The sequence below is a fragment of the Canis lupus genome, chromosome 4 (genome assembly GCF_003254725.2).
Source record: "Canis lupus dingo isolate Sandy chromosome 4, ASM325472v2, whole genome shotgun sequence".
NCBI classification, from domain to species: domain Eukaryota; kingdom Metazoa; phylum Chordata; class Mammalia; order Carnivora; family Canidae; genus Canis; species Canis lupus.
In genome coordinates, this window is record NC_064246.1 from 59,289,029 (window position 1) to 59,312,539 (window position 23,511).

General features: G+C 54.3%; 1 protein-coding gene across 3 annotated transcripts in view; it reads left to right on the forward strand.

Moving 5' to 3' along the window:
- Window positions 1-18,532, forward strand: part of CAMK2A (calcium/calmodulin dependent protein kinase II alpha) — a 64,914-nt gene extending 46,382 nt beyond the window's left edge. The window contains exons 14-19 of one of the 3 annotated variants that reach the window (XM_025434232.3): window positions 58-90; window positions 1,087-1,135; window positions 7,655-7,730; window positions 10,155-10,249; window positions 14,787-15,015; window positions 15,326-18,532. In XM_025434232.3, the coding sequence (XP_025290017.1) occupies window positions 58-90; window positions 1,087-1,135; window positions 7,655-7,730; window positions 10,155-10,249; window positions 14,787-15,015; window positions 15,326-15,329 (486 nt within the window). In that variant the 3' untranslated portion in view covers window positions 15,330-18,532. Of the gene's footprint in view, window positions 1-57; window positions 91-1,086; window positions 1,136-7,654; window positions 7,731-10,154; window positions 10,250-14,786; window positions 15,020-15,325 lie in introns of those variants that run through there. The other 2 variants (XM_025434233.3, XM_049109251.1) reach the window with 2 other exon arrangements.
- Window positions 18,533-23,511: the final 4,979 nt, after the last annotated feature.

Below are 23,511 nucleotides of genomic sequence, written 5' to 3' on the forward strand. Positions count from 1 at the left end.
CCTGCCGTTTTCACTCTGTGTCTTTTCCTGTCCCATCTCTTCTCCTTGTTTTTCCAGAAAAGAAAGTCCAGTTCCAGCGTTCAGTTAATGGTGAGTGTCCGCCGTCTCCCAAACGCCGGTAAAATGCTGGGCCTCGAACCCTCGCTCCTGCCTCCCTCCTGCAGGCTGCATTGGGAACCCGGGGCGGGGGAGAGGGTGCTCAGGGCATGCTTGGTACGTGTGCCTTGTGTGACAACATGTGTGTTGCGTGTGCGTGTTGTTTGCGTGTTTCTGTTGACACCTCCCACTCCATGGCCCAGACCAGCAGCCTGGCAGGTAGACCAGAGAACGCCCTCAGGTACGCAGGTTGATTCGAAGCCCATCCCACGTCCAGCCCTTGGCTTCTTGCTTCTCCCCGCCCTCTGCTCTGGAACTCATCTCAGGGCTTGATTTGTGCCAGTTGCGGCGAGTGGGGAGGGGGGGCTTGGTTTGGCCAAAGGAGTGGGCGCCAGAGAGGCCCATCTTGAGCTTCTCGACGCTACCCAGGGCCCGCCGGTGGCAGAGGAGGCACCAGCCCCTGCCTCTGTCTAGGGGTTCCGGCGGTGGCATGGTGGCCCACATCCCTCTTCTTCTGATCCCATGGCTGTCTCCCCCAGGTGTGTGGTTTTTCTCCCACTGAAAGGCCCAGCCTCTCTCACACTGGGTCTCCCCACCTCTCTCTCTTCCTCTCTGCCAGTGTGTGTATTCCTTCCCTGTCCTGTGGCCACCATATGCCTCTCTGCTCTTCCACACCCCCTCTTTGCTCCCTCAAGCAGACAGGGCCGGGGAGCCCTCCCAGCCCTTCCAGAAAGGCCAGGGTTCTCCTTGCATCCATCCCTTCATCCACGCCCCCTGCCACCAGCCACCTGCTTAGCTGGGCCCTTCCCCTCCTTAGGCTCGGAAGTCTGGCAGGGTTTTCAGTGCAGCATCTGGATGGCAGAGCCGGTGAGGCTTACAGAAACCGGGCCGCAGCATCAGGCAACTGGGGCAGGGGCAGCCCCCCCAACTGGCCGTGCCTCGTCCCGCTTGCCAGCTGGGCCTCACCGGCTCCTGTGTTCTCTTTGGCAGGAATCTTCAGAGAGTACCAACACCACCATTGAGGATGAAGACACCAAAGGTAGGGGGGGCCTTGCCTTCAGCGTCTGGGCCCCCCGGGCCTCCTGGCAGGCCCCCTTCACTGACAGCTCCAGCTTGAAAGGGCCCCAGTGCCAACCGTGTGTCCTGCTCCTCCGCAGAGACCCAGCTGTAGCCCCTTGCAGACTGGGCACACTGCAGGGCACTGGTTCCCCGCGTGAGGTACTCAGTCCACCAGTGGTGTGCACATGGACTTTTCTTATTGTGGGGTGATGTAGGTAGTTTAGTACACTTTTTTGGGGGAAAATGAACATATTCAAGTCACAGATGTGTCATAGGGGTATGTACATTTTCTTTTTGAATTTTCCAAAAAACGAGTTGATTTTAGGGGCACCTGGCTGTCTCAGTTGGTGGAGCATGAGACTCTTGATCTTGGGACTGTGAGTTCAAGCCCCAGGTTGGGCATAGAGCTTACTTTAAAAATTAATTAATTAATTAATTAATTAATTTAAAAAATGAGTTGATTCTAGAAACATGAAGTGATGATAGGAAAGGAAGAGAAAGCAAAAATTCAGAAAATCCAGTTGACTGGGGTACAAGGAGCATTGCCCAAGACCAACCCAGACATGCAGGGGTTACTGTGGCCAGTGGCTGACAGTCCCCAAAGGGTTTCTGATGGATGAGGGAGCAAAACCCCAGATAACTATGACCAGCTAAGAGCAGAACGAATGAGGACGGTGACAGGGAGAGTGCTGCCTTTTGCGGGACACCTGGTGTACGCTTTACATTTACCTGAGCTGGGAGGTAGGTTCTGTGATCAAGCCTGTTTTATAGCCTGGGAAACAGAGGTTGTATAAATAGGCCCAAGGTCCCCTACCTCACAGGGTGGAATCAGGATTTGAATCCTGGAGCAGTGTGGCTCCGGGGCCCACCTGGTAATGGTGGCTCAAAGGCTTCAGTGAGTGGCAAGCATGCTTGGAGTTGGAGGAGGAAGGGTGAGTGTCACCGTCTGCTCAGGGGACACCAAATCCTTGGGTGAGTTAGTGATGTCCTGCGGTTCTGCCCACACCCGCCGTCCTTGTCCCACGGGATAGGGACACTAGCCTGGGCGAGGCTGGGTGGGGGGTGTCTCACACTCAGCACATGTGGGAGACACCTGGGGAGTCTCTCCAACCTAGAAAGGCACCACTGACCTGGAGGGATTGCAGCTGTACCAGGGTAGACATTTCTCTGTTTAGATGTTGGCCCCTAAAAGAGTACAATGGAGGGGCAAAGAGCAATTTATTATTACGTAACAGCTATTTTTGCACACAGTTGCAGTTCCACCTTTAAAGGCAGTTTGACACACTGAATACCGTGACTACCTCCTGACTCTGCCCAGATGCCTTGGAAGTTCGGCCTCACCCTGTGTGTCCCTCTGTGGTCATTCTGAGCAGGGCGTGGGGGCGGTCACTCTAACACCACAGCCTGGTGTTAGATCAAATCGGTCTTGGACGATGGCACCAGAGACGACCTTTATTAATTTTTTAAAAAGATTTTATTTATTTATTCATGAGAGATGCAGAGAGAGAGGCAGAGACATAGGCTGAGGAAGAAGCAGGCTCCCTGCAGGGACCCTGATGCAGGACTTGATCCTGGACCCCAGGATCACACCCTGAGTAGAAGGGAGATGCTCAACCACTGAGCCACCCAAGTGTCCCTAGGGACAACCTTTAAAAACTGATTATCTTGAAGAAAAACTCCCTGTTGGGGTCAAGTGTGCATTCTAAGTCCCTCAGGTACAGTTTTCCAACCACATTCCCAGCCCTGGGCCTGTGGACTCTGATTCCATAGATTTGTGGTGGCTCAAGACACGGCATATCCAAGACTTTCCCCATATTTGACGCTCTCTGTCCTTGTGACAAGAGGCACTGGGAATTTGAAAAGACTCGTTGTGGCCTCATAATGCTGGTCTCAGAGCAGACAGGGATCATAGAGGTGATCTGGCTCTGTGCTTCTTCACTGCGGTCCCTTTGCTGGGTGACCTTAGACAACTTACTCTACCTCTCTGAGCCACAGTTTTCCTTTAGTAAAGAGATGACAACAGTATCAGTCTCAGAGGATTGCTGTGTGGATGAAATGAGAGGCTGCGTATAAAGTGGTCTCACAGTATTTGGCGCTGGTAATGGTTTAACACATTTTAATTTCTTTTTTTCAAACTGGAGCTTATAGCTGAATGACAGGAAGCCACATGAGATTTTTATGGAGCATCCATGTTACTCAAAGGTTATTTTAAGACAGATGGTTATATGTTAGAGAAATATTTGGAAAGGTATGCAAAATTTGTCTGTGTTGTAAATGTAAATGTGACCCATCGAAGACACTTTCCACCTGGAGTATTGACTCTGGGTGGCATCCCTGAGGCCCCACATTTGCTGTCACCATCCTCTGCTCTAGAGAGATCAGGATGGGGAAATTTGTGAAGTCCCTTTCCAGAAAGGGGAAATCAGGCCCAGGCGCATCCAGGTTAGTAATGGCAGAACCAGGATCCCCATTCCCTGCCTCAGTCTCCCACATGTAAAAGGCCATGTCTGATGGAAGGGGCTCCGCCAGGAGCTCATCCCTGTGTTTGGCAGGAGAGAGGAGCTCTGTGCCTCAGCTTCTTAGCTTCTTCAGGCCTCAAAGTAAGTTTCAAAAAAACCATTTTCTGGTGTTAATTTGTTAAGTCTGCTCACTAAGTGAGAATAGCAGCTGGTGGGGTGGATTCTGACCTAACATTCAAGTTAATTAGAAATGTCACCCTCTAGGGAACATTTGCCCCTGAGCACAGAGAGAGACATTAATATTTCAGAGCACCTCAGGCTTACTGCACAGGACTCTGGCCCTCTGAGCTGCGCAGGGCTCTGCTAGGCTTCCTTCCCACTTCCTGCCTCCTACTGGTCAGCTCCATAAAAAATTAATTTCCTCCCCAACCCAAAGAGCTGCCTCAGAATCTAGGCAGAGACATTCTGGGAAAATACCGGTCAGGAATGTCGATCCCATCTTAACCCTAGCATCATGCTGTGTGACCTTCAGACAGTACCTTAACCTCTCTGGGGCCTCCGCTTTCCCATCTGTCTGGGAGCACTCCTGGACTGAAAGGGTGAACACCTGGCAGATGAGAAATGCCAGAAGTGGCTACCGAGAAGTTGTTGAATGAATCTCTCACACAGCAACAGGACTGCTGAGGGCAAGGGAGGGACCCAAAACCAGAGTGATTTTCTCCAGATCTAAGGAGCACCAGATTCCCAGATCTTCTGTCCCAGAGATGAAGCTAATAGGGAGATTTCTGCCCATTAGATTTCCACTGCTGGCAGACTTGATGTCCTGAGTGGCTAGGCACAGCCAAGTGAGGCCTTGTTTCTGGATGCATTGATAGAGGCATAGTGTCCAGAATTGGGGAGGGAATAGAGTGCTCCTCCAGACCTGATATTCTGCAGTATTCAAGCCACATTGAGACATTTAAATAGCTTGAGGACCCTCAAAGAGTGGATGGCCAGCTTAAGTCAGATCCTGCAAACCCAATCCTGGAGGCTTTCAGCCCTAGAAAGAGAAACCTAGTAGAGGGGGAGGGCATAGGTTCTGGGGAAGCAGGTGCACACCTTGGGGCCCCAGAAGGCAGAACAGGGAAGAGAATTATAACAATGGGCTTTCAGAGGGGAGAGTCTGACTTAGAGGAAGAAGGAGGTGGGCAAAAAGGGAGAGAGATGCCAGACAGCATGTCAGGCTGCATATCAGGCTGCTGGGAAGCATCCCTGCCCTGGCTAGAGACCAGAGGCTGTCCTGAGAGAGAACTTCTAATTCAGAGATTTCCAGATGATAATGATCATGGCTCTTATTCACGGAGTGCCAGGCACAGCCCTAAATGCTTTATACGATGCATCATTATTGACATAAATGAGTTGATAGAAAGGGCTTGGAACAATAGACATTTCTTATGAGAACCATGTATGTGTTCGTTTTTTCTACTGATGCATCCTTAACAGTCCTCAGAACCACCCTGCGAAGTAAGTACTGTTAGAAGCTCCGTTATGCATAGAGGAAAACTGAGGCATGAGCAAGTACCTTGCCCAAGGTCACAGTTTTTTGGTAGCAGAGTCAGGATCCAAACTCAAGGAGTCCGGCTCCAGAATCCATGCTGCTTTCCTAGCCTCTGAGGCGTCAACGAGCTGCAGCCCGTAAGAGTTAGGGCATTAATTAAGCACAGGTGCATGGGATGTCAGGCTGGAAGGAATCTTGAAGTCTGTGCTGGGAAAGCAAGGAGGTGGCGCAGGTCCCATGACCTGCCAGGAGCATGTGGACCCGCTCTGGATCATCGCCTCGAGTCTGCGTGGGCGTGGAATGAGGCGTCTCCTGTCGGCCAACAGGCCAGGCTCTTGGGCTCCTAGGGACAGAGACCACCTGGCAACTGGGTAGATTCCAGCACACAGTGTGAAGACAGCAGCCCCAGGCCCTGGTTCAGTCCACCCAGTGATTCATTCATTCCTGCCTCCTCTGCCCCCGCCCCAGGCAAGGCCCGGGAGTTAGCCAGCCGAGCTCGTAGTCCAAGACAGGCTCATTCCCAGCCCCGGCAAATCTTAGCAAAGCCAGGAGATAAAGACTCAGCCCCTCACTGTGCTACAGACATTGAAGATGGTGACCTGTGTGTCTAAGGAGCGCCCACGTGTGCCAAGAGCCATGCTGGGCACAGGGCCCCTGCCCTGAGGAGTGTGTGATGGACTTTGGAGCCACAAACACTGGCTGGGGGGGTCAGATCACAACAGCAGACCAGTCAACCGCTCTCCCCTCCAGTTTGCTCATCTCTGACATGGAAGTGACAGCCACATGAAGTTGTGCCGTGAGGCTTCAAGATTCTGCAGGCCGAGCGCATGGCACAATGCCTGGTGTACTTGCTGGTTCAGTGATGAACACCTGTGGGGGCCAGGCCTGGTCCAGGTATCCAGTGGGACGAGGGCAGCCATGGCCCAGCTTCCATGGAGCATGTATCTGAGTTGGGAAACAGACAAGTGTATGGGCCTAACCTGTCAGGGAGCATGCGGGGTGTGGGGGGTCCTGTGGAAGGGCCCTGGGGTGGGAGCCAGACTCTGCACCAAGACGGTCTATGTCCTTGGGCAAGTCAACCCCTTGCTAGGCCTCCATTACCCCCATAGTTTGAAAAGGAGGCTAAGTCCCTGGTCCCCAAAGGTTCCTTCAGCCTGGATGGCACAGGATTTTGTGTGCATCTGGGCCTGTGGTGAGCTCCCTGGCATCAGGCAGGGTGGGGTGGTCCTGGGAGTGGTGAGGAAAGGGTCAAGCACAGGGCCTCAGCCAGGCGTGCTCCCTCCCTCCCTCCCAGACTGAGACATGGCAGCGTGCCCGTGGACCTCACCAGAGCTGCTCCGGAGGCCAGCCAGCTGCCTGGGTTTGAAGTGAAGCTTGGGGCTATGGTGGGGAGAGCCTGTTCCAGGGAACCACATGAGGCTTCTGGTGGGACAGTTCTGCTGGGAGCCAGGACACCCGGCTCCATCTCCTAGTGCATCAGATTGGAGGGGCACTGGCCCCGCGAACCTCCTGGGGTGTCTGTGAGGAGCAGGTGTAGCAACTTGTATAGGAGGAGGCAGGAAATGGCAGCACTTAAAATGTGTACCTACTAGGTGCCAGGCGCTGTGTGCACATTGCCTCATCCCACATTACCCCATTAGTGGGAGGGGGGGTGCCGTTGTCACCACCTGATGGTCCGGGAAACAGCCCTGAGGCCTTGTTGCACAGCTTGAGGGGACCTGTGCGGGGATAGACGTGAAGTCCGGTGCTCAAGTCTGGGTGTGGCACTGAAGGGATGAGAGGTGGTGCTGTTTCCACTTCACAGATGGGAAAACTGGGGTCAGAGCAACACACATTGAATACAAAAGCTGACGCCTAAACCTCTACCAGAAAGACCGGCTATTCGTCGTGTTTCAGGGGTGGATGGGGGAGGCCAGGTCTCAGCAACTGGGATTCGTTATGCCTAGAAAGTGCTGAACCGCTCAGTCAGTGCCCAAGTCCTACAGGCACCCAAATGGAGCAAAAAGCTTGCCCAGACCTAAGGGATGAGTCAGCCCTAAGACCTTCCTTAGGGGCCCCAGTGTGGGCCCAGAGGGAGCCCCTGCTTTGTGGCTGCTAGTGACAACCACCACTGTTGACCTGGTTTTGATTCGGGTGGCAAAGCAAAGGGACAGAGAAGCGTATTTTGGAGTCAGCCTGGCTTCAAATCAGGCCTAATGTCAGAACGTCGGCCATGCCTGCTTCACTGAGGCGAAAGCTGCCAATGGGGACGCTGGCTCTGCCCTTTGCAGCTGAGGGGGATTTCCCTGTCTTTTCCCACCTATGCTGGGCCTCAGTTTCTGCTTCTGTGAAATGGGAGCAATGCTACCTACCTCCCAAGGATGACGTGAGGCTGACTGAGACCGTCCCTACGAGGCCCTCAGGTCCCAGCTCAGGGTCCAGCACATGACAGGGACTCAGAAAATGGTAGCTGGTGCTTCGTTACTATTACTATCATTTCTCTGTGTCTCCTCCTGCCTTTCAGTGCGGAAACAGGAGATTATAAAAGTGACAGAGCAGCTGATTGAAGCCATAAGCAATGGAGATTTTGAGTCCTACACGTGAGTCGGCTGGGTCCATTCTGCATGTCCTGCCTGGATTGTTGTGCAGGGGGCACTGACGGCTAACTTTGGGGGTCCTCATCTCTGACCCTCATTCACTCCCTCTGCATGTGCAGTGAATCAGACTGAACTCATTATTTCTGTGTTGCATTCAGACTGTATGCTTTAATGAAGCTTTCTGTTCACAATACTTCTCTGTATCTCGGTCCTCCCTCTCCTCGTCCTCCTCCTCATGTCTTGTTCCCCAGGAGGAACTCCAACAAAACTCCTTTGCTTCCCTACCGCAGCATGGGCCTCCGCAGGAGATGAGCGGGGAAGGAGGGGAGGGAGGCGGGCCTCTCCTCAGACCTGCTGCATGGGCCTGCTCCTCACCTTGGACCTCCTCGGGCCTCTGACCTCAGGTGGGCAGGAGCAGGCAGGAATCCGTAGGGTGTGTCCTCCAGTGAGCAGGGGTGAGCCAAAGAACCTCAAAACAGAACCTTAAATCCTCTGGGGGAATAAGGGCGGGTGTCCAAAAATAACATGAAATGAAACATGGTATGAGATGTCCCCTGCCCACCGGGACCAGCCTTTCAAGGGGCGGCTGTGTGCAAAGGCTGGGCCGGAGCGCCCTCTAGTGACCACCCACACACTGCCTGGTCTGGCGCAGAAGCAGGTCCCAGAGAGCCGAGGATTCCGGAAGCCTTTGGTCTCCCAAAGGCTTTGCAGGCCAGGTGCATTTTAATTGTGGGAGGGTTTCAGCAGCAGCAGGTGGCAAAGCCCTAGCAATCCACTGCTTCTGTCAGAGGAACAAGGACTCTGGAAGGTACAGGTGTGAGACTGAGACCGCATGTACGCGTGTGTGCATGCACTTGTCCACACATGCACGTCTGTGACTGTGTGCATAAGAGGTGTGCACAGGTGTGTGTGCACGTGTGCACCTGGGTAAAGCAGAAGAGCACAGAAGCATGCCGTGAAACGGGTCTTGCAGCCAGCCCTCAAAAGAGCTAAATCAGTCGCGGAAAGAGCCAGAGAGTATCTCTGGAAGGATACAGCTGGGAGGGAGGGAAAGAGAGGTGGCCTCTGTGGACCCCCAAACCTCCCACCCCTCGCCGTGCCATTTCTGGGGCCCCCCCTCCCACCTCTGTGATGTCCCTTTCTCCGGCATGTGCAGCCTACCCTAGGTTCTGACCCCGTGCCATGACCTCTGGAGCCAAAGGTACCCTGAGTCTGGCCCTGTAAAACTTCACTCACGGGGCCTCAGTATCCCTAGAAGTTTAATGGATTTGGAGCAGGGGACCTCTGAGTCCCTTCAGAGTCAGGGGGCCCAGAGACCTCCTGGGGAGGGGCTTCTCCAGGGAAGGGCACCCAGTCTCCCGGACACCTGGAGCTCAGACCCCCAACCTTGAAGGATTCTGGAACTGAAGGGTCCTGAGCATCTCATATGGTCTGAGCAGAGCTCCCAGCCCCCAGCTAATCCATTCAGAGAGTCTGAGGTGCTGAGTTGTCTGGGGTCACGTGGACAGGACAGTCAGAGAAGAGCAGGGGTAGAGCGCCCTGCATTCACCACAATGTCCAGCTCAGACAACGCGGGGCCCCGATGCCTGTCCTCCCTCCTCCCCCCAGGGTGGGATCTTTGCTCGTCCCGAGGTCCTTCCTGTCCTCGACCTCATTGTCATTTTACCAGGGTCTGTGTTTTGCCACAGATCCCAGAGGCCTGGGGATGATGGAGGCAGATTTTCCTCCCTCGGCCTGGCTGCCAAGGTTTCCTAAGAGGCTGACACCTGGGAGGGAGCTCTGTGCTGGAAATATACGGCTTCCTCCCAAGCATGACTTCCTGGAAGGCTATTTTCCTCATGTGACAGAACAGGAAACTGAGGCTCCCATAGAAGGGGAAGCTTTAAAGAAGCAAAACGCACCCGTCCAGGGACGTGCCTGCTCTGAGAGCAGAAGTCACTTTCATGTGAAGGAAAGGTCCTCTCTACCCCCACTTGTCCCCCACCCCACCCCAGGAAAGCAAACTGGGAAAAGCCCCTCTGGCCCTTCTGTCCTGGGCCAGGAGATGCGGTTTGGAGCGGAGCATAGGGGCCGAGTTAGCCCAGCCAGTGCCTGAGGGCTACGCACGCACAAAGCTTCAGGACCCTCGTGGCACTCTTGCTGGGTGATGTGAAGCCACCTGCTGGGGGCCTCGTAGCCAGTGAGTGGCAGGACCAGGACTGGAAGCCAGGCTTCCTAGTTCTAAATGGGCACCCACAAGTGGGCGGTGGGTGCCTCAAGGTACAGTCTGGAAGCCCTTCTCCAACCCAGTGGCTCCACTGATTCTGTGAGGTGGGCACAATGCCTCCGATGTGGCAGGCCCACCCTCCTCCAGTCTAGGCCCCTGGAGTTAGAGGGTGGCCCCAAGAGGCCACCCCGACCCCTCTTTCTTCTGACTTCCTCCCCCAGGAAGATGTGTGACCCCGGGATGACAGCCTTCGAACCTGAGGCCCTGGGGAACCTGGTCGAGGGCCTGGACTTCCATCGATTCTATTTTGAAAACCGTGAGCAATCCCTTCTCTCTGGGGTGCCTGTTGTCTGCTCGCGTTCCATGTCCTGCCGGATGGCACAGCAGGGTGACGGGCAGGGCCCCCGGGGCAGCTCAGGAGCCAGCGAAGAGGAAGATCCCGTGTGGACAGGGGTTGGTACCATCTCGGTTCCCTCTCATAACCCGGGCCCGTCCGACTGCCAGCTGTCCCTCCTGGGGCTGAGGATGGGGACCTGGGACAAGCGTGACAAGCCCTCCCAGCCCTCTCCTGCCCCTGCCCCTGCCCCTGCCCCTGGGAGGGCGAGGGGAGGGCCTTTATTCCCCGTTTACAGATGAGAGAGCCTTCCTGCTGGGCATGCACCCCATCACAGCCATCTAGATGCCTGGGGCCACCCTGACTGTCCAACTGGTCACAAGCTGGCTGGTGGGCTGTTAGGCCTGTGGGTGGTCAGTCCTGGGAAGAGGAGGAGAGCCGAGCTCACACTGCTGTGCCCCTGCCTGTTTGTCTAGGTCTCTGTCCGCATGTCTGTCCTTCCTAGGCCTCTCCTCTGTGGGAGAGACCCCGGCAGCTTTGCAAGCAGGGGCTGTCAGGGGGCTGAGGCTGGGCCTGACCCAGAGCGCTTTCTGCCTGTGTCCACGTCTCACCTTGGCCAGGGGTCAGACAGGGACGAAGCAGAGCACGTGCAGGTTAGACTTATCAGCTCAGGACCGAGAGGAAGGCCCTGAGAGGTGGCATTCCCAGGGGTACCCCGAAGGGAAGGCATGTGCCGCTGAGCCGACACAAAGATGATCTCTGGCACATGTGGAAACGGCACTGGTTCGCACAGTGAGAAAGTTGGTCCCTTTCTAAATTCTCTTTCAATACGTCTGGCTTCGTCAGGAGCAGAGGCTCAGCTGGGCGTTCGTTAAACACCTCTTCCCACACTTCCTAATTTCTGTCTTCATCAAAGAGAGAGCAGTCTCAGGCTCAGATCCCTTGCAGGCAAGAGCATGGAGCTAGAATTACATAACTTTATTTCATTTATGCTGGACTCGTGATTAAATTTGTGTTCTGTGATACTGGCTGTTCATTCTTGATTGCACTAGACAGTTTTCTTTTAAAATCAATTTACATAAATTAATGAGGTGTATTGATTTAGGGAAATATCCTTTTAAACATTTTATTTATTTATTCATGAGAGACAGAGAGAGAGAGAGAGAGAGAGAGAGAGGCAGAGATACAGGCAGAGGGAGATGCAGGCTCCATGCAGGGAGCTTGACATGGGACTTGATCCCGGGTCTCCAGGATCAGGCCCTGGGCTGAAGGCGGCGCTAAACCACTGAGCCACCCGGGCTGCCCCAATTTAGGGAAATATTTTAATGAAGGAAGTGCAGGTAGATGGCAAAACCAAAAGTGGCATTTAAGTGACTGAAAAAGGATCTAGTTCAACTCTACCTCACCCAGAAGGGGAAACTGAGGCCCAGAGAGAGAAAGTGACTCATCCAAAGGAACCTGGAAAGTCAGTGGCAGAACCCAGTCCTGACTCACCCCTCCCCATCCCTGCCCTGGGCTGCCTCTTCTCACCTGCATGTTAGCAGCCGCCAGCTGGACACTTCTCTCCTACCTGCACCCAATCTGACTGTACCTTATAGACAACCAGAGCCCAAGAGCACCCCAAAAAAGCTCCGAAGAAGGAAGTTGCCTTTCCCCTTGATTAATCAAACTCTGATGCTCCAAGGCTAGCAATGGAGGTTAAATTCTCATGTAAAGAGAGGTGGCTGGACCCCAAGGGTTCTCGTGACCCTGGAGCTCCTTGACTGATCACCATGGCTGCCTCTATATGGGTCTGTCCCCTGCAGGTGCTGATTTCGCAGAGTGAGCTCCCCAGTCCCCACTGAGCTGGCTCTAAAGGCTCAGAGATGGCAACAGGAAAATAAACACAAAGAGAAGGCTGAACTAGCTCTTGGCCTGCGTCCAGGCAATGGTCCCCATCACAACACTGGCCCCCTGAACTCGAGGTTTGAATGCCAAAGGACCCACGAGTGTAAGACCCAGAGCAACTGCCTGCCCCGGGGCCAAGTCCCACCACCCTGCCTGTTTTTCCCTGCTGGAGGACTTGGCCCTGCCTCCCACGCTCCCCACAAGGGTGGCTGTTAGAAGGCTACAGTCTATTCAGAGACACACATTAGGATGGTCATTTCTTTATAAATGTCCCCCAGAACCCCAGCCCTTGCCAAGAACAGCAAGGCCCAGTGCCCTCAACAATGCTGAGCTTGTTTGTCTCTTCTGAGATTGTTCTAGATTGTCCTAATTTAGTCCCATCTGGACACTGACTTCTTTTAGGTTCTACTGCATTTCTTTCAGAAAAGTAGCCCAGCCTGGGACAAGTCAGATTGCTTCTCCGGACCTCAGTTTCCAGATGTGTTTAGTGGATGCATTGAACTGGATGGTCTTGAGTGCCTCCAGCCCTGGGTGCAGTCGAGGATGCTTACAGGGACCTCCTTGCATTTTGTAGGAGGGCCACTGGGTGACCTCTGAGGTCACTCCCAAGCCTATAATGCAAAAGCTCTACATTCTCTTCGAGAGAGCCCCAAATTGTAAGTCTGTTAGTCTACATTTGTAAGATTCAGTGATTTGGTGTTTGTAGCCAAAGCCTAGGTCAGGCGTGATTATAATATGAGGGATGCTTTCAGCAGTCCTGGGGAAAACAAAAAGACATTTTACATTTTCTAGGAAACCCATGTCTCACAAACCTGGCTGGGCATCAGCATTGGAGGGTGGGACAGGAGAAAGAGGCTTTTTAATAGTATAGATTTTTGAATTGTCACCTTTAAGAGCGGAGGTGGGAAGTGTATATTTTAAGTCAGTTCTCTGGGGGATGTGGATCTACATTTGAGCTACACTAGAAGAAGCCTTGAGGGTTCCTCTGAATCCCAGGACCCTGGTGACCCCTGTCCAGCCACTCCCTGGGTCATTGTCTTTCTGTGCTTTTGTTTTCCATCTTGCTAAAAAAATCGAGGGTTCCTAGAACCAAAATAATTAATAATAATTAATAATAATAATAATAATAGTGGTTCATATTTTTCATAGAGAAAGCTAGTTTCAGGTATTTTTCTCAGTTCTGTCATGATTACAAGAGCTATGCATTTCCACCTGACTCTGGCAAACTCCATGACCTCCGATTCCATCCTTAAAATTCCAAGATCCTAAGATTCTACAATTTTAATATCAGTCAGATTTCCATAATTCCATATGTCAGGAGTAGGGGCGATGCATCGGGGTCCCCAGGCCATATCTGGACTGCACCTATGGTTCATGCGGCCTGCATGTTGTTTTAAATTTGAATTAGACGCCAATAATAAAAATGAGGTATTATCACATAAGAATCCAGACTTCTAGACTCTCCTGAAATATCAGGTGTGGCAATGTGCGTTCCCCTTACAGCTGACCCTTGAACAAAATAGGTTTGAACTGTGTGGGCCCACTTATACACACATTTCCCCCAATAAATACAGCGCAGTACTATAAATGTACTTTCTCTTCCTTATGATTTTTTTTTTTTAAAGATTTTATTATTCTTGAGAGAGAGAGAGAGGCAGAGACACAAGCAGAGGGAGAAGCAGGCTCTATGCAGGGAGCCTGACATGGGCCTCCATCCCAGGTCTCCAGGATCAAGCCCTGGATCCCGGGTCTCCAGGATCAAGCCCTGGACTGGTGCTAAACAGCTGAGCCACCTGGGCTGCCCTTTTTTTTTTTTTTTTTTTTTTTAAGATTTTACCTTGTGATTTTCTTAATACCATTTTCTCACCTCCAGCTTACTCTATTGTAAGAATATAGCACGTAATACAAATAACATCCAAAATTGTGAATTAATCAACTGTTGCTCTTATTGGGAAGGCTTCCAGTCAACAGAAGGTTACAAGCAGTTAAATCTTGGGGGGAGTCAAAGGCTCTACGTGGATTTTCAAGTGTGTGTGTGTGGTGGGGGGGTGGCCACTAACTCTCCTCCTCCTCGTTGTTCAAGGGTCAGCTACTCACAGAGCAACCAGCAGGGAGGTGTGTGCAGGGAGCCCTCTGTAGGTGGGCTAGAGTGTGCTACTCACCACGGGGGGGGGGGGGGGCCCTCACCCCCCCCCATCACTCCCTGACCCACAGGCAAACGGTCTGCCACGATTGAGCATCTTAGCCCTCACTCACCTGCCTCGTTTATGTACTTGCCTGGCCTCCGTGGGGAATCTGGGTTTGAGACTCTGGTCTAAGTTCATCTGATTCTGCAATCATAGGCCTATACTTCTGTGTGTCTGAGATACCGTGATTCTAAACTCCCATTCCCCTGTATTTTAAAGAATTGGCATGTTGGAGATCCCTGGTCTCTAAGCTGAGATCTTCTCTAGCCATCTAGAAGTTCTGCCTTGACTCCTAGCTGGGCCCTGTCACAGAGACCTCTTCTGTGGAAATGAGGAAGGCGGGGGTGCCTCTGCTGAGAGGATCGCTGGGAGATGGGGAAGTGAAGGAAGGGACGCAGGAGGCCCCCAGTTGCATCTCCTTTGCCCCCTCCCATCCCCACCTCCAGTGTGGTCTCGGAACAGCAAGCCTGTGCACACCACCATCCTGAACCCCCATATCCATCTGATGGGCGACGAGTCGGCCTGCATCGCCTACATCCGCATCACGCAGTACCTGGATGCGGGTGGCATCCCCCGCACGGCCCAGTCAGAGGAGACCCGCGTCTGGCACCGCCGGGACGGCAAATGGCAGATTGTCCACTTCCACAGATCTGGGGCGCCCTCCGTCCTGCCCCAGTAAGAGCCCCTCCTTCCCGCCATCTGGCATCTAGGACAGTCTGAAGGAATGGGGTGGTGTCGGTCTGCAGGGGGACATGACGGGGAAGTTGGCTGCCGGAAGGCCACGGGGTGGGGGCCGGAGGGCCACAGGGAGGAGACCAGACCTGCAGGTTGGGGAGGGGGTGGAGAGTGGAGGTGGGGGGTGGGATCCACCGGAAGCAGCTTCAACCCCATCTAAGGACTGGAGGGGGGTGGTTGCACAGGGAAAACCTGCCGCCCTCAGAACCACCCCCAACACCTTCCCCACCACACCTACCCTTTCTTACAGTTGAAGGACAAGCCTGGGGACCCTGTACCACAGAGATTTACTCTTCGTTCATGGAATGTGGCTGCTGGTTCTCCCACTTGGATTTTGCTGGAATTCCCCCAATCACGTCACCCCACCACCACCACCACCATCGTCACCATCACCGCCACACCTGCGTCAAGAAAACCGGCCTGCTCCCAAAAGCTGTCACGACTTCCGAGCAAATGGCCACATCTCCCTGCCACCAACCATCTGCCTCTCTAGCTCTCTGTCCCCTGCCAGGGCGGGGCTTCCTCAGGCCTGGGTGCCCTGGGTGCTGGCTCCGAGGACTGCCCCCCTTACTACTGGCTGTTGTCGGCCTGGTCCGGCCTTGGCTGTAGGCCAGAATGCCCAACTGTGTGTCCCCCATGGGCGAAGGAGAAAGAGAGTCGGAATCAGGAGGAATGTGGCATCTGCCCCCCATCTCCCTGTCTCTCCCTTCCAGGGCCCCCCACACCCCTGAGCCAGCCTCCCCGGTGGGAGAAGGTGAGAGAGGAGCAGACACCAGGAGCCCCCACCTGCACAGCCTCCTGGCTCTTCTCCTTCTCCCACCCTGGCCTGTCCTCTCGTCCCCGCGGACCCCTCCCCCTCAGTGTGTGGAGCACGATCCTCTCAGGGTGCCCCCACCCTCTCCTTCTGCCTTCGGCTGACGTTTACCTCCAGAAGTAATGCCCATTCCACCCTTCTATCAGTCCTGGAGAATTCCAGCTCCATCCCATCCGAGGGAGAGAATCCAATTGTTTTTTTGGGGGGGGTCAAAGAAGGCAACGTTTAGGTACCACTTCTACTTGGACCGCATGCCTTTTTATAGCCAAACCTCTGTGTGTTTCGTAAATCGATTTTGCGTTAATGGATATTTATGTAATAACTAAGCCTCTCAAATTATGGTGAGGAGGGTCGGGATGGGTTGGCAAAGGAGGCGGGAAGAGGGGTGAGGGGCAGTTTCTTTCTGTTCTAGGTCTTTTTTTTTTTTTAACGTCATCTCGGAGATGCCCTCTGTCACCTGTGGTTATTATCTGGGGCCGAGGTGGACTCAGTCCTGGGGGGAAGGGCATCGCTGACATTTTGGTCTCAAGGTTCCTCCCAGGACTGTAGAAACACCAGATGTTAGTGCTAAGAAACAGCAAATCAGGGCAGAGAGAGTGGGGGAGGTTGTCAGGACGGAAATATCTTTTTTTTTTTTTTTTTGCTTGCCTCCCAAACTGAGGTTCCTACTAGGATGCTTCCCAGCTTCCCAGGATTTCATCCCACCGCATCTGTGTGCCCCCCCAAGCCCTCCCCCCAGCTTTCGGGGGTTTCACGAGCATGTGTCTTCATTTCCTCTCCCCTCTGCATCTGCTGGTCCAAGCAGAGCACTAGAATTTCTCCTCTTCACGCCTCGTCCTGCAGCCGTGGGTTCAAATCTCTCTTTCTTTTCCTTTCTCTTTCCCTCTTCCTCGGGATTGACTCTGACGTGGAATGCGTTGGCACATCCACTAGGATCTACTGTCTGCACTGTTTTCTTTGCATGACTTTATATGCAGTAAGTATGTTCAAAAAAAAAGAAAAGAAGAAAAAATACTCAGCAAAACCAATCTACATGTTTTGGACAAAAAAAAAAAAAAATAGAGGTTGTATTCTCAGTGTCCGACTCGGAATTATGTTGCCGCCTCTCTGTGCTTTTGGCCTCTGTGTGGCCGTGTTTTGCCAGCATGAGATACTGTCCCCTCTGGAGGATTTTAGGGGAGGAAGAGCCACATCCCCAGGGATTTGGAGGAGGCGCTGGATCCCCCGAACCTCTGGGGAGTCCTGGGTGTTGGCTGGAGGACTGGTGGGGATGTTCAATCCGGGGCTGAGTTTTCCCTGGTCCTGAGATGTCTGCTGCTGCCCTGGGGACAGGTGAGGCAGGCTGTGCTGGGGCTGCAGGCCAGGAAAGAGGCTGCCTGGGCTTCCAGCTCTCCAGACTGGTTGATCACCGGCCTCTATCCTTGGCACACACCCTGCTGCCGAGGCCCAGGGGCAGGAACTTGGCCCTGGCCCCGGTCCAGAGGGCTTCCCAGCGAAGCCCAGCGATCCCAGCGTCCCAGCAGCAAAACTGCCCTCCTCCCTTGCGAGCTGCCAGGGGCCCCCACAGCAGTCCCCAAGCCAAAGGTGAGGGTGCGGCCTTCACAGGGGATGCTGCAATTCCACACCAAGTCTGGTCCCATTCTCAGCCTCCTTTTCCCCATCAGTTAAAGGGTTAAATATTCCTGCCCAATCTATGTTGCAGGGCTGATGGGGGATCAAGCGGGAAAGTCAAGTGAAGCCCAATATACCTGTGAGAACTGACAGGGTTAGTCACCGGCTGGATTCCTGCTTCGTTCTGGGCCTGGCCAGCCCGCCTCCACTCTGCCACCTGCCCCTCATTCCCCTCTTTGGTGCCTGTCAACTGCTTGTTAGCAGTGGACCGTGGGGAAAGAGCCATGCTTTGGGGTTTAGTAGGATTCCATTCCCAGTTCTGATCAGACCTGCTGTGTGACCTTGGGCCCATCCTTTTCCTGTCTGGCCCTGGGTTTTTCCACCAGGGGGAACTGAGTGGAGGACCCCAATGTCCTGATTTTTAATTGCTGACATGCCTCCTATCCACTGTGTCCCACTCCAAGTGCCAGAGAAATGGAGGCAGGTTCCTACCCCAGGAGGAAACAGCCCCATGAAGAAGGACACTCCTGTGGGTGGGTGGGTAGTCAGCCAGTGTGGACCACAGGGCACCAGCATGATCCTGAGGCAGCACGCAGGGGAGGCTGGCAGACAAAGTGGTCCAGGGCCCACCCCCACCAGTCAGTGAAACTCTGCTCCTCTAAAAACATCCTGTAGATGCAAAAAATCCAGACCTAAGACCAGACCCAGGCTCCAGCATGCGAACACCTCTATAGGAACATGTTCTCCCAGGATTGTGCACACTGTAGCGCTAATCCTGACCCACGGCCTCCTGTCTCCCAAGGGGAGACCCTTTGGGGGATGTGTTTGCCAGACTCCCCGTGCTGGTTTCTTTGTTACTATTTGTTTGGGGATTTGTTTCAGTTCTTTTCTTTTCTTTTCTTTTTTAAATATGTGGCTGTGAACTTGAATGACCACTGCTCAAAACTTCTGCTACTGGGAGGGAGGGGGGAAGAAGGGGTGTCTGTTTTACTGGTGTTTTCAGTGCAATAAATAGCTACCAACTTCTGTGCACTTGCTGTCTCTCTGTCTTGGTCAAGCACCAGCACTGGGTGGGTTTTATTTATTTGTTTGTTTCCTGTTCCAGATCTTGCATTTGCAAAACAAAAGCCAAGGTATCCTTTCTGATTGGGCCAACTTGGTCTCGTGCTCAAGGCTGAGCCGATTCCAGTGGGATTTTGCTTGGACCCTGGGTCCCAGCCTTAGAAGTGGGATGAGGCTGGCTTCCTCCCAGGCATGGAGCAAGGAGGGCAGGGGCGGTGGACGCGGGTGGCCACTAACAACCAGCAGCAAACTCTCCCTCAGGGGCCTGGGGCAGGTTTCTTCTCCTGTAGGCCTCCGTTCCTTGTAAAATGAGAAGTTGTTTCAAAAGAAGTCCCTCCAAACCTATTCTCCACCCTCATCCCAACCTCACACACCAGCCCCCAGGCCTCAGAAGTCCTGGAGACTGGTTCACAGAATGGGGAAAGATGGGAAATCCCTCAACACTCACACACTATCTGTGGACTGAGTGCCTGGGACTGGGGCCTTGGGGCCAGAGAAAGCGATGGTATGAGAAGCTCCATCGGCCAAGGAGAGGCCCCCACCCCATTAGAGGCCAGTTCGGTTCTCTGAGTCCAGACTGTCCAAGGGGAGCCAACATGGTGATGCAGAGGCTTTGGTCCTCCAGGCCACCACAGGGTGACCACCTGTCCTGGTTTGCTGCAGGATTTTCAGTGCTAAACCTGGGACCGTCCCAGGCCAACCAGGTGATTTGGTCCCTCAGCCACACTGCCACCTAAGATACCTGGATTCCACACCTTGGCGGGGGGTGGGGGTGGGGGTGGGTGGGGGTGGGTGGGGTGGAGTTGCCTTCTGGAGCTCACAGGCACCCCTAGACCATGCTTGAAGTGTCTGGGACTCCAGAAGTCCTGCACCAGCCACTTCCAGGGTCTATCTGCACTGCTGGTGTGCAGAGTGGCTGCGAGGAGGCGTGTGCTCCTTGCACACACGAGGACCTTCACAGTGAGAGCAGAGGCCAAGGCTGTGAAGGGCCAAGGTGTGGGTTGCAAAGGGATGAAGGGCCTTCCATTTGCACTCTTGCACTGGAGTCTGCTCGGGCTAGCGCGGGGACTCCTCCCAGCCCCGCCTTCCTGCACCCTTGGGGATCTGCGGCCACAGCGGCCCCGCCGGCTGGCGGGAGGAAGGGCCTGCGGTCGGGCGGGAGGGCTCCTGCTGTCATTGCAGATACTCGCCAGCAGGTGGCAGCGCGGGAGCAGGTAAGAGGCCGCCGGGCCCCGGGCTTCCAGCTCCCAGTTGGCTTCAACAGGTATAGCCTTTAACGCTCAGAAAGTGCAGACTCCACCGAAAACATTGCTGTTGTCTGACGGGAGCACGGCCCTTTAGGGTTCACAGAGCGCCTTCACAATACCTCTTGTGTCCGTTAGAACAGCCCTGTCCTGAAGAGGAAGAGACTCAGGCAGAGGCTTCCTGCGGGATGTAACCAGCGGTCGCTCCAGGGCCTCCAGGGCCCGGTCCATGTTTTCCTGTCTCTGAACTCCCGGCAAACTGTGACTCGTGTTCTTAGGAATCTCCTCTCTTTGACCCTCTGTCCCTTCCAGCTTCCAACCACAGGCTCCTTCTCCCCGCTGCCCACTTACTATGACACCCACGGACTCCCTCTTCTCGCTCAGAACACAGCAATGCCCCCTCACCCTTCCAGACACGGCTCCAGCTCTGAGTAGGGCCCAGGGACGAGCTGGACCTGTCTCCTGTCCCCAGGGAGCGAGAGCCACGTGGAGAAGCAAAGTGCAGGGTGGGCCGGGGTAGAGGCTGGACCTGGAGGTGCAAAGTGCATGGGAACCAGAAGGAGGAGCAGAAACATGGGGGTGACCGGGGATCTGGGAGGCTCTGTGCACCTGCTCAGCAGGGTGAAATAGGGGGAGGGGGGAGGGGAGGCAAGGCAAAGGCTGAGAGCCCAGAACGGTGGATCAGGTAGGGGTAGGGAGAGGTGAGGCTAGGGAGGAGGCTGTGGGAGGCCACAGTGTCAGAGGGCCAAGTGTGTCCCAAATCTCCTTTGTTGTGGACCAGTTTTCCAGCGCACAGGTAGGTCCTCAGGAATGGAAATGGCCTTCCTCAGACTGGGCTATAGTAAACTTTCTAGGAAACATTCCCCAGCAGGTGCCGGGAGTGTTTGCACAGGGCAGGGTGGGGCAGGTCCAGTCCTGTGGGAATGGCCCCTGCTCCTTGTCCTTCCTCCTGGGACAAGCCCCACCCTCCCTTCTCTACCTGGACCTCCCAGGGTCTCAGAAGCCACTTCCCTCTGGGCATCCTGGCCCCACCATCCTTTCCTGGGCTTTGGGCCACAACTGGGGGATGGATGGAGTGATCTAGAAGCATACTTCCTTTCACCCAAGAAAAAGGGGAGAGTTATCATCATTCTCTCCCAGTGTGACCCTAACTGAGTTACTCTCCCTCTCTGGACCTCAGATTTCTCATTTAACAATGAGGGGGTTGAACCTATGGTTCCCAAATATGGGAACTGTGCTGGCTGCTGCAGGATCACCCAGGGAATAGGCTAAAAATACAGATGTTTAAACCCTACCCTCAGAGGACAGGATGCATTAAGCCTGGGCAGTCCTCCAGGCAGCTGGAGTTACAGTAAGTGCTCAGTTTGGGAATTCTGCACCAAGCACCCCATTTCTCCGGTTCCCACAGCTACACTGGGAGCTGGAAGACCAATTACCAGTAAGCCCCACCCCAGCCTTCCTGCTTCCCCATCCACTCCCTTGATTCGGCTAGATCAATATTGACTATTGGTCCCTCTCCTGCCCCTGTCTCCCACCACCCCAATTCCTATAACTCTGTAGGACCCTGACCCTGGGTCAGCAGAGTCAAGGTCAAAGCTAGTCTCTGGGCTTGGAGGATTTTAGTGCTGCCCCTGATCCTACACCGCATCCCCACCTCCTGCTGGTTTGGACCTCACAGCCCATTCTTGAAACCATCAGAATTCTTAATCATTAACTCCATCCAGCAAAAGGGGCCAGTCCCAGAACCCAGCTCTGAAGAATGGGCACTGTTCCCCTCTGTGGTTCTCCAACCCATTCATTTGAAAGATGGGGACACCGAGGCCCAGCCTCCAAGGCATCTTGCCATGGAACTGGAAGATGCCAACTCGTCTGTGGGCTTCCATCATTGCCTGACCCTGGCTCCAAGCACACAGATCCCCACCTTCCTTCTCCCTTTGCTGGTTGGAGGCAGGAGCTGGGCCTCAGTTTCTTTATCTGTACTAGAGACAGCAGGCTCCTAAGAACCATTCCACCTGCAGGGCTTCAACCAGCCACAGCTGCCACTAAGCACTGATTGTTTTTTTTTAAACAATGCACCGAGCACCTATATTACCTCATTTAATTCCCTGCAGGTGGAAAGCCACTGTCTCCATCTTACATGAGGACACTGGGGCTCAGAGATCAAGCAGCAGACCCAGCCCGGCTGCCCAGTCAGTGGACAGAAGAGCCAAGACTGGGCTCTTATTGGCAGAGTCCAAGCCTGCCTTGCCTCCTGTTGGCTATGGTTCTCAAAGGGATGCTGCTCACAGATGCTGTGGACATCAGGGGAAGAGGCTTTCCTTCCCTCAAATAGAAAGCGATTCTGGATGGGGCGCTGGGAGGAGGCCTCAGCTGGCCAAGGGGGGCGGGCTGCTACCCTGTCCTGCGGGAGAGGGTCAGGCAGCAGGAAGTCAGGCGGAGACAGAGGTGGGGGCGGTGGGAGGGAGGGGGTGGAGTGCTGGCCAAGGATCCAGGGGCGGGCGGGCAGCCCTGGACGCCCTTCCAGGGCAGGACCAGCGTCAGCAAGGCCTCAGGCCCCAGAGGGAGTGGCCTGGAGCTCAAGGAGCCAAACTTTCCATGAGCCACCAGCAAAAAATGAGTCTGGAGCAGAGTGTCCACCACAAAACCGTAGGCTCAGCAGCCCAGGGTCACGTGAAACTTAGGGGCTGGGGCTGTTTTAACTCTTTGCTCACCGTCCCAAGGGCTGGCAACACACCGCTTTCAGTTGTTGCTGCTGGTGCAAAATTGTGAGCTGGCACTGTGCATTCCCAAGGCCACACAGCCAGGGAGGGGCAGAGCTGGGAATGAACCCAGGTCTGTGTGGCTGAGCAGCACAAGCCCCCCATCACAATGCCCTGCTGTGGGCTCAGCTGCTCTGGGGTCCAGGGAGAGTGCTAGAAGTGTCTTAACTGCACAGAAATAAAATAAGTTGTCTCTGGAGGCCATGAGCATCCTATGCAGGCTGAGCTGAGCTGTCTCAGGTCACCAGGTGTAGGACTGAGCCAAGATCCCTGAAGACTCCAGGAGCCCACAGCTGGTGGGGAAGGGAGGGTATATGGAGGACAGACCTAAAAGGATGGATTGGAGTCCCATGGGTGAATGGGGAAGACACTGGAGCAGAAGCCTGGGCCTGCTCAGGGCACCATACAAGGTGAACTTAGCTGGGGTGGTGGAGGGGAACACAGAGGGTGGGGCCTACTGAGAGCCAAACACAAGGTAACTGGTGGAACTGTCTGTTCACCCTCACTTAACTTTGGGACTATGGCTGACTCTAGTGGTATGGAGTCCTCCCCCCTGTCTTTCCCCCTCAGCCTCCCAGATATTTGCTCCCACGGATCATAGGCTGGAAGTGACTGCAGGTGATCAGTGCCCCACTCAGTGCTTCCCAATGCCCCCCAAGAGAACACCATCTCTGATGAGTCCTAGAATGTTCCTGGAACAGGAATGAAGAGCCTCAGGGCGCCCTGTCCACACCTGAGCCAGGCACATATGCTGCATCCTCAGGCCAGGAGTCCATGGACATAGAGATCAGCTATGAGAAGGGGAGCAGAGCACTGAGTGAGGCCAGGCCCAGGCCCACTCTGGGCCTGGCCTCAGCTTCCAGGACCTTCTCATCGTGGGACACAGCCCTGCTAACCTCCTGCCTCTTGCAGAGCAGTGGGCCTCCGAGTCACCCTAAGGGAGCCA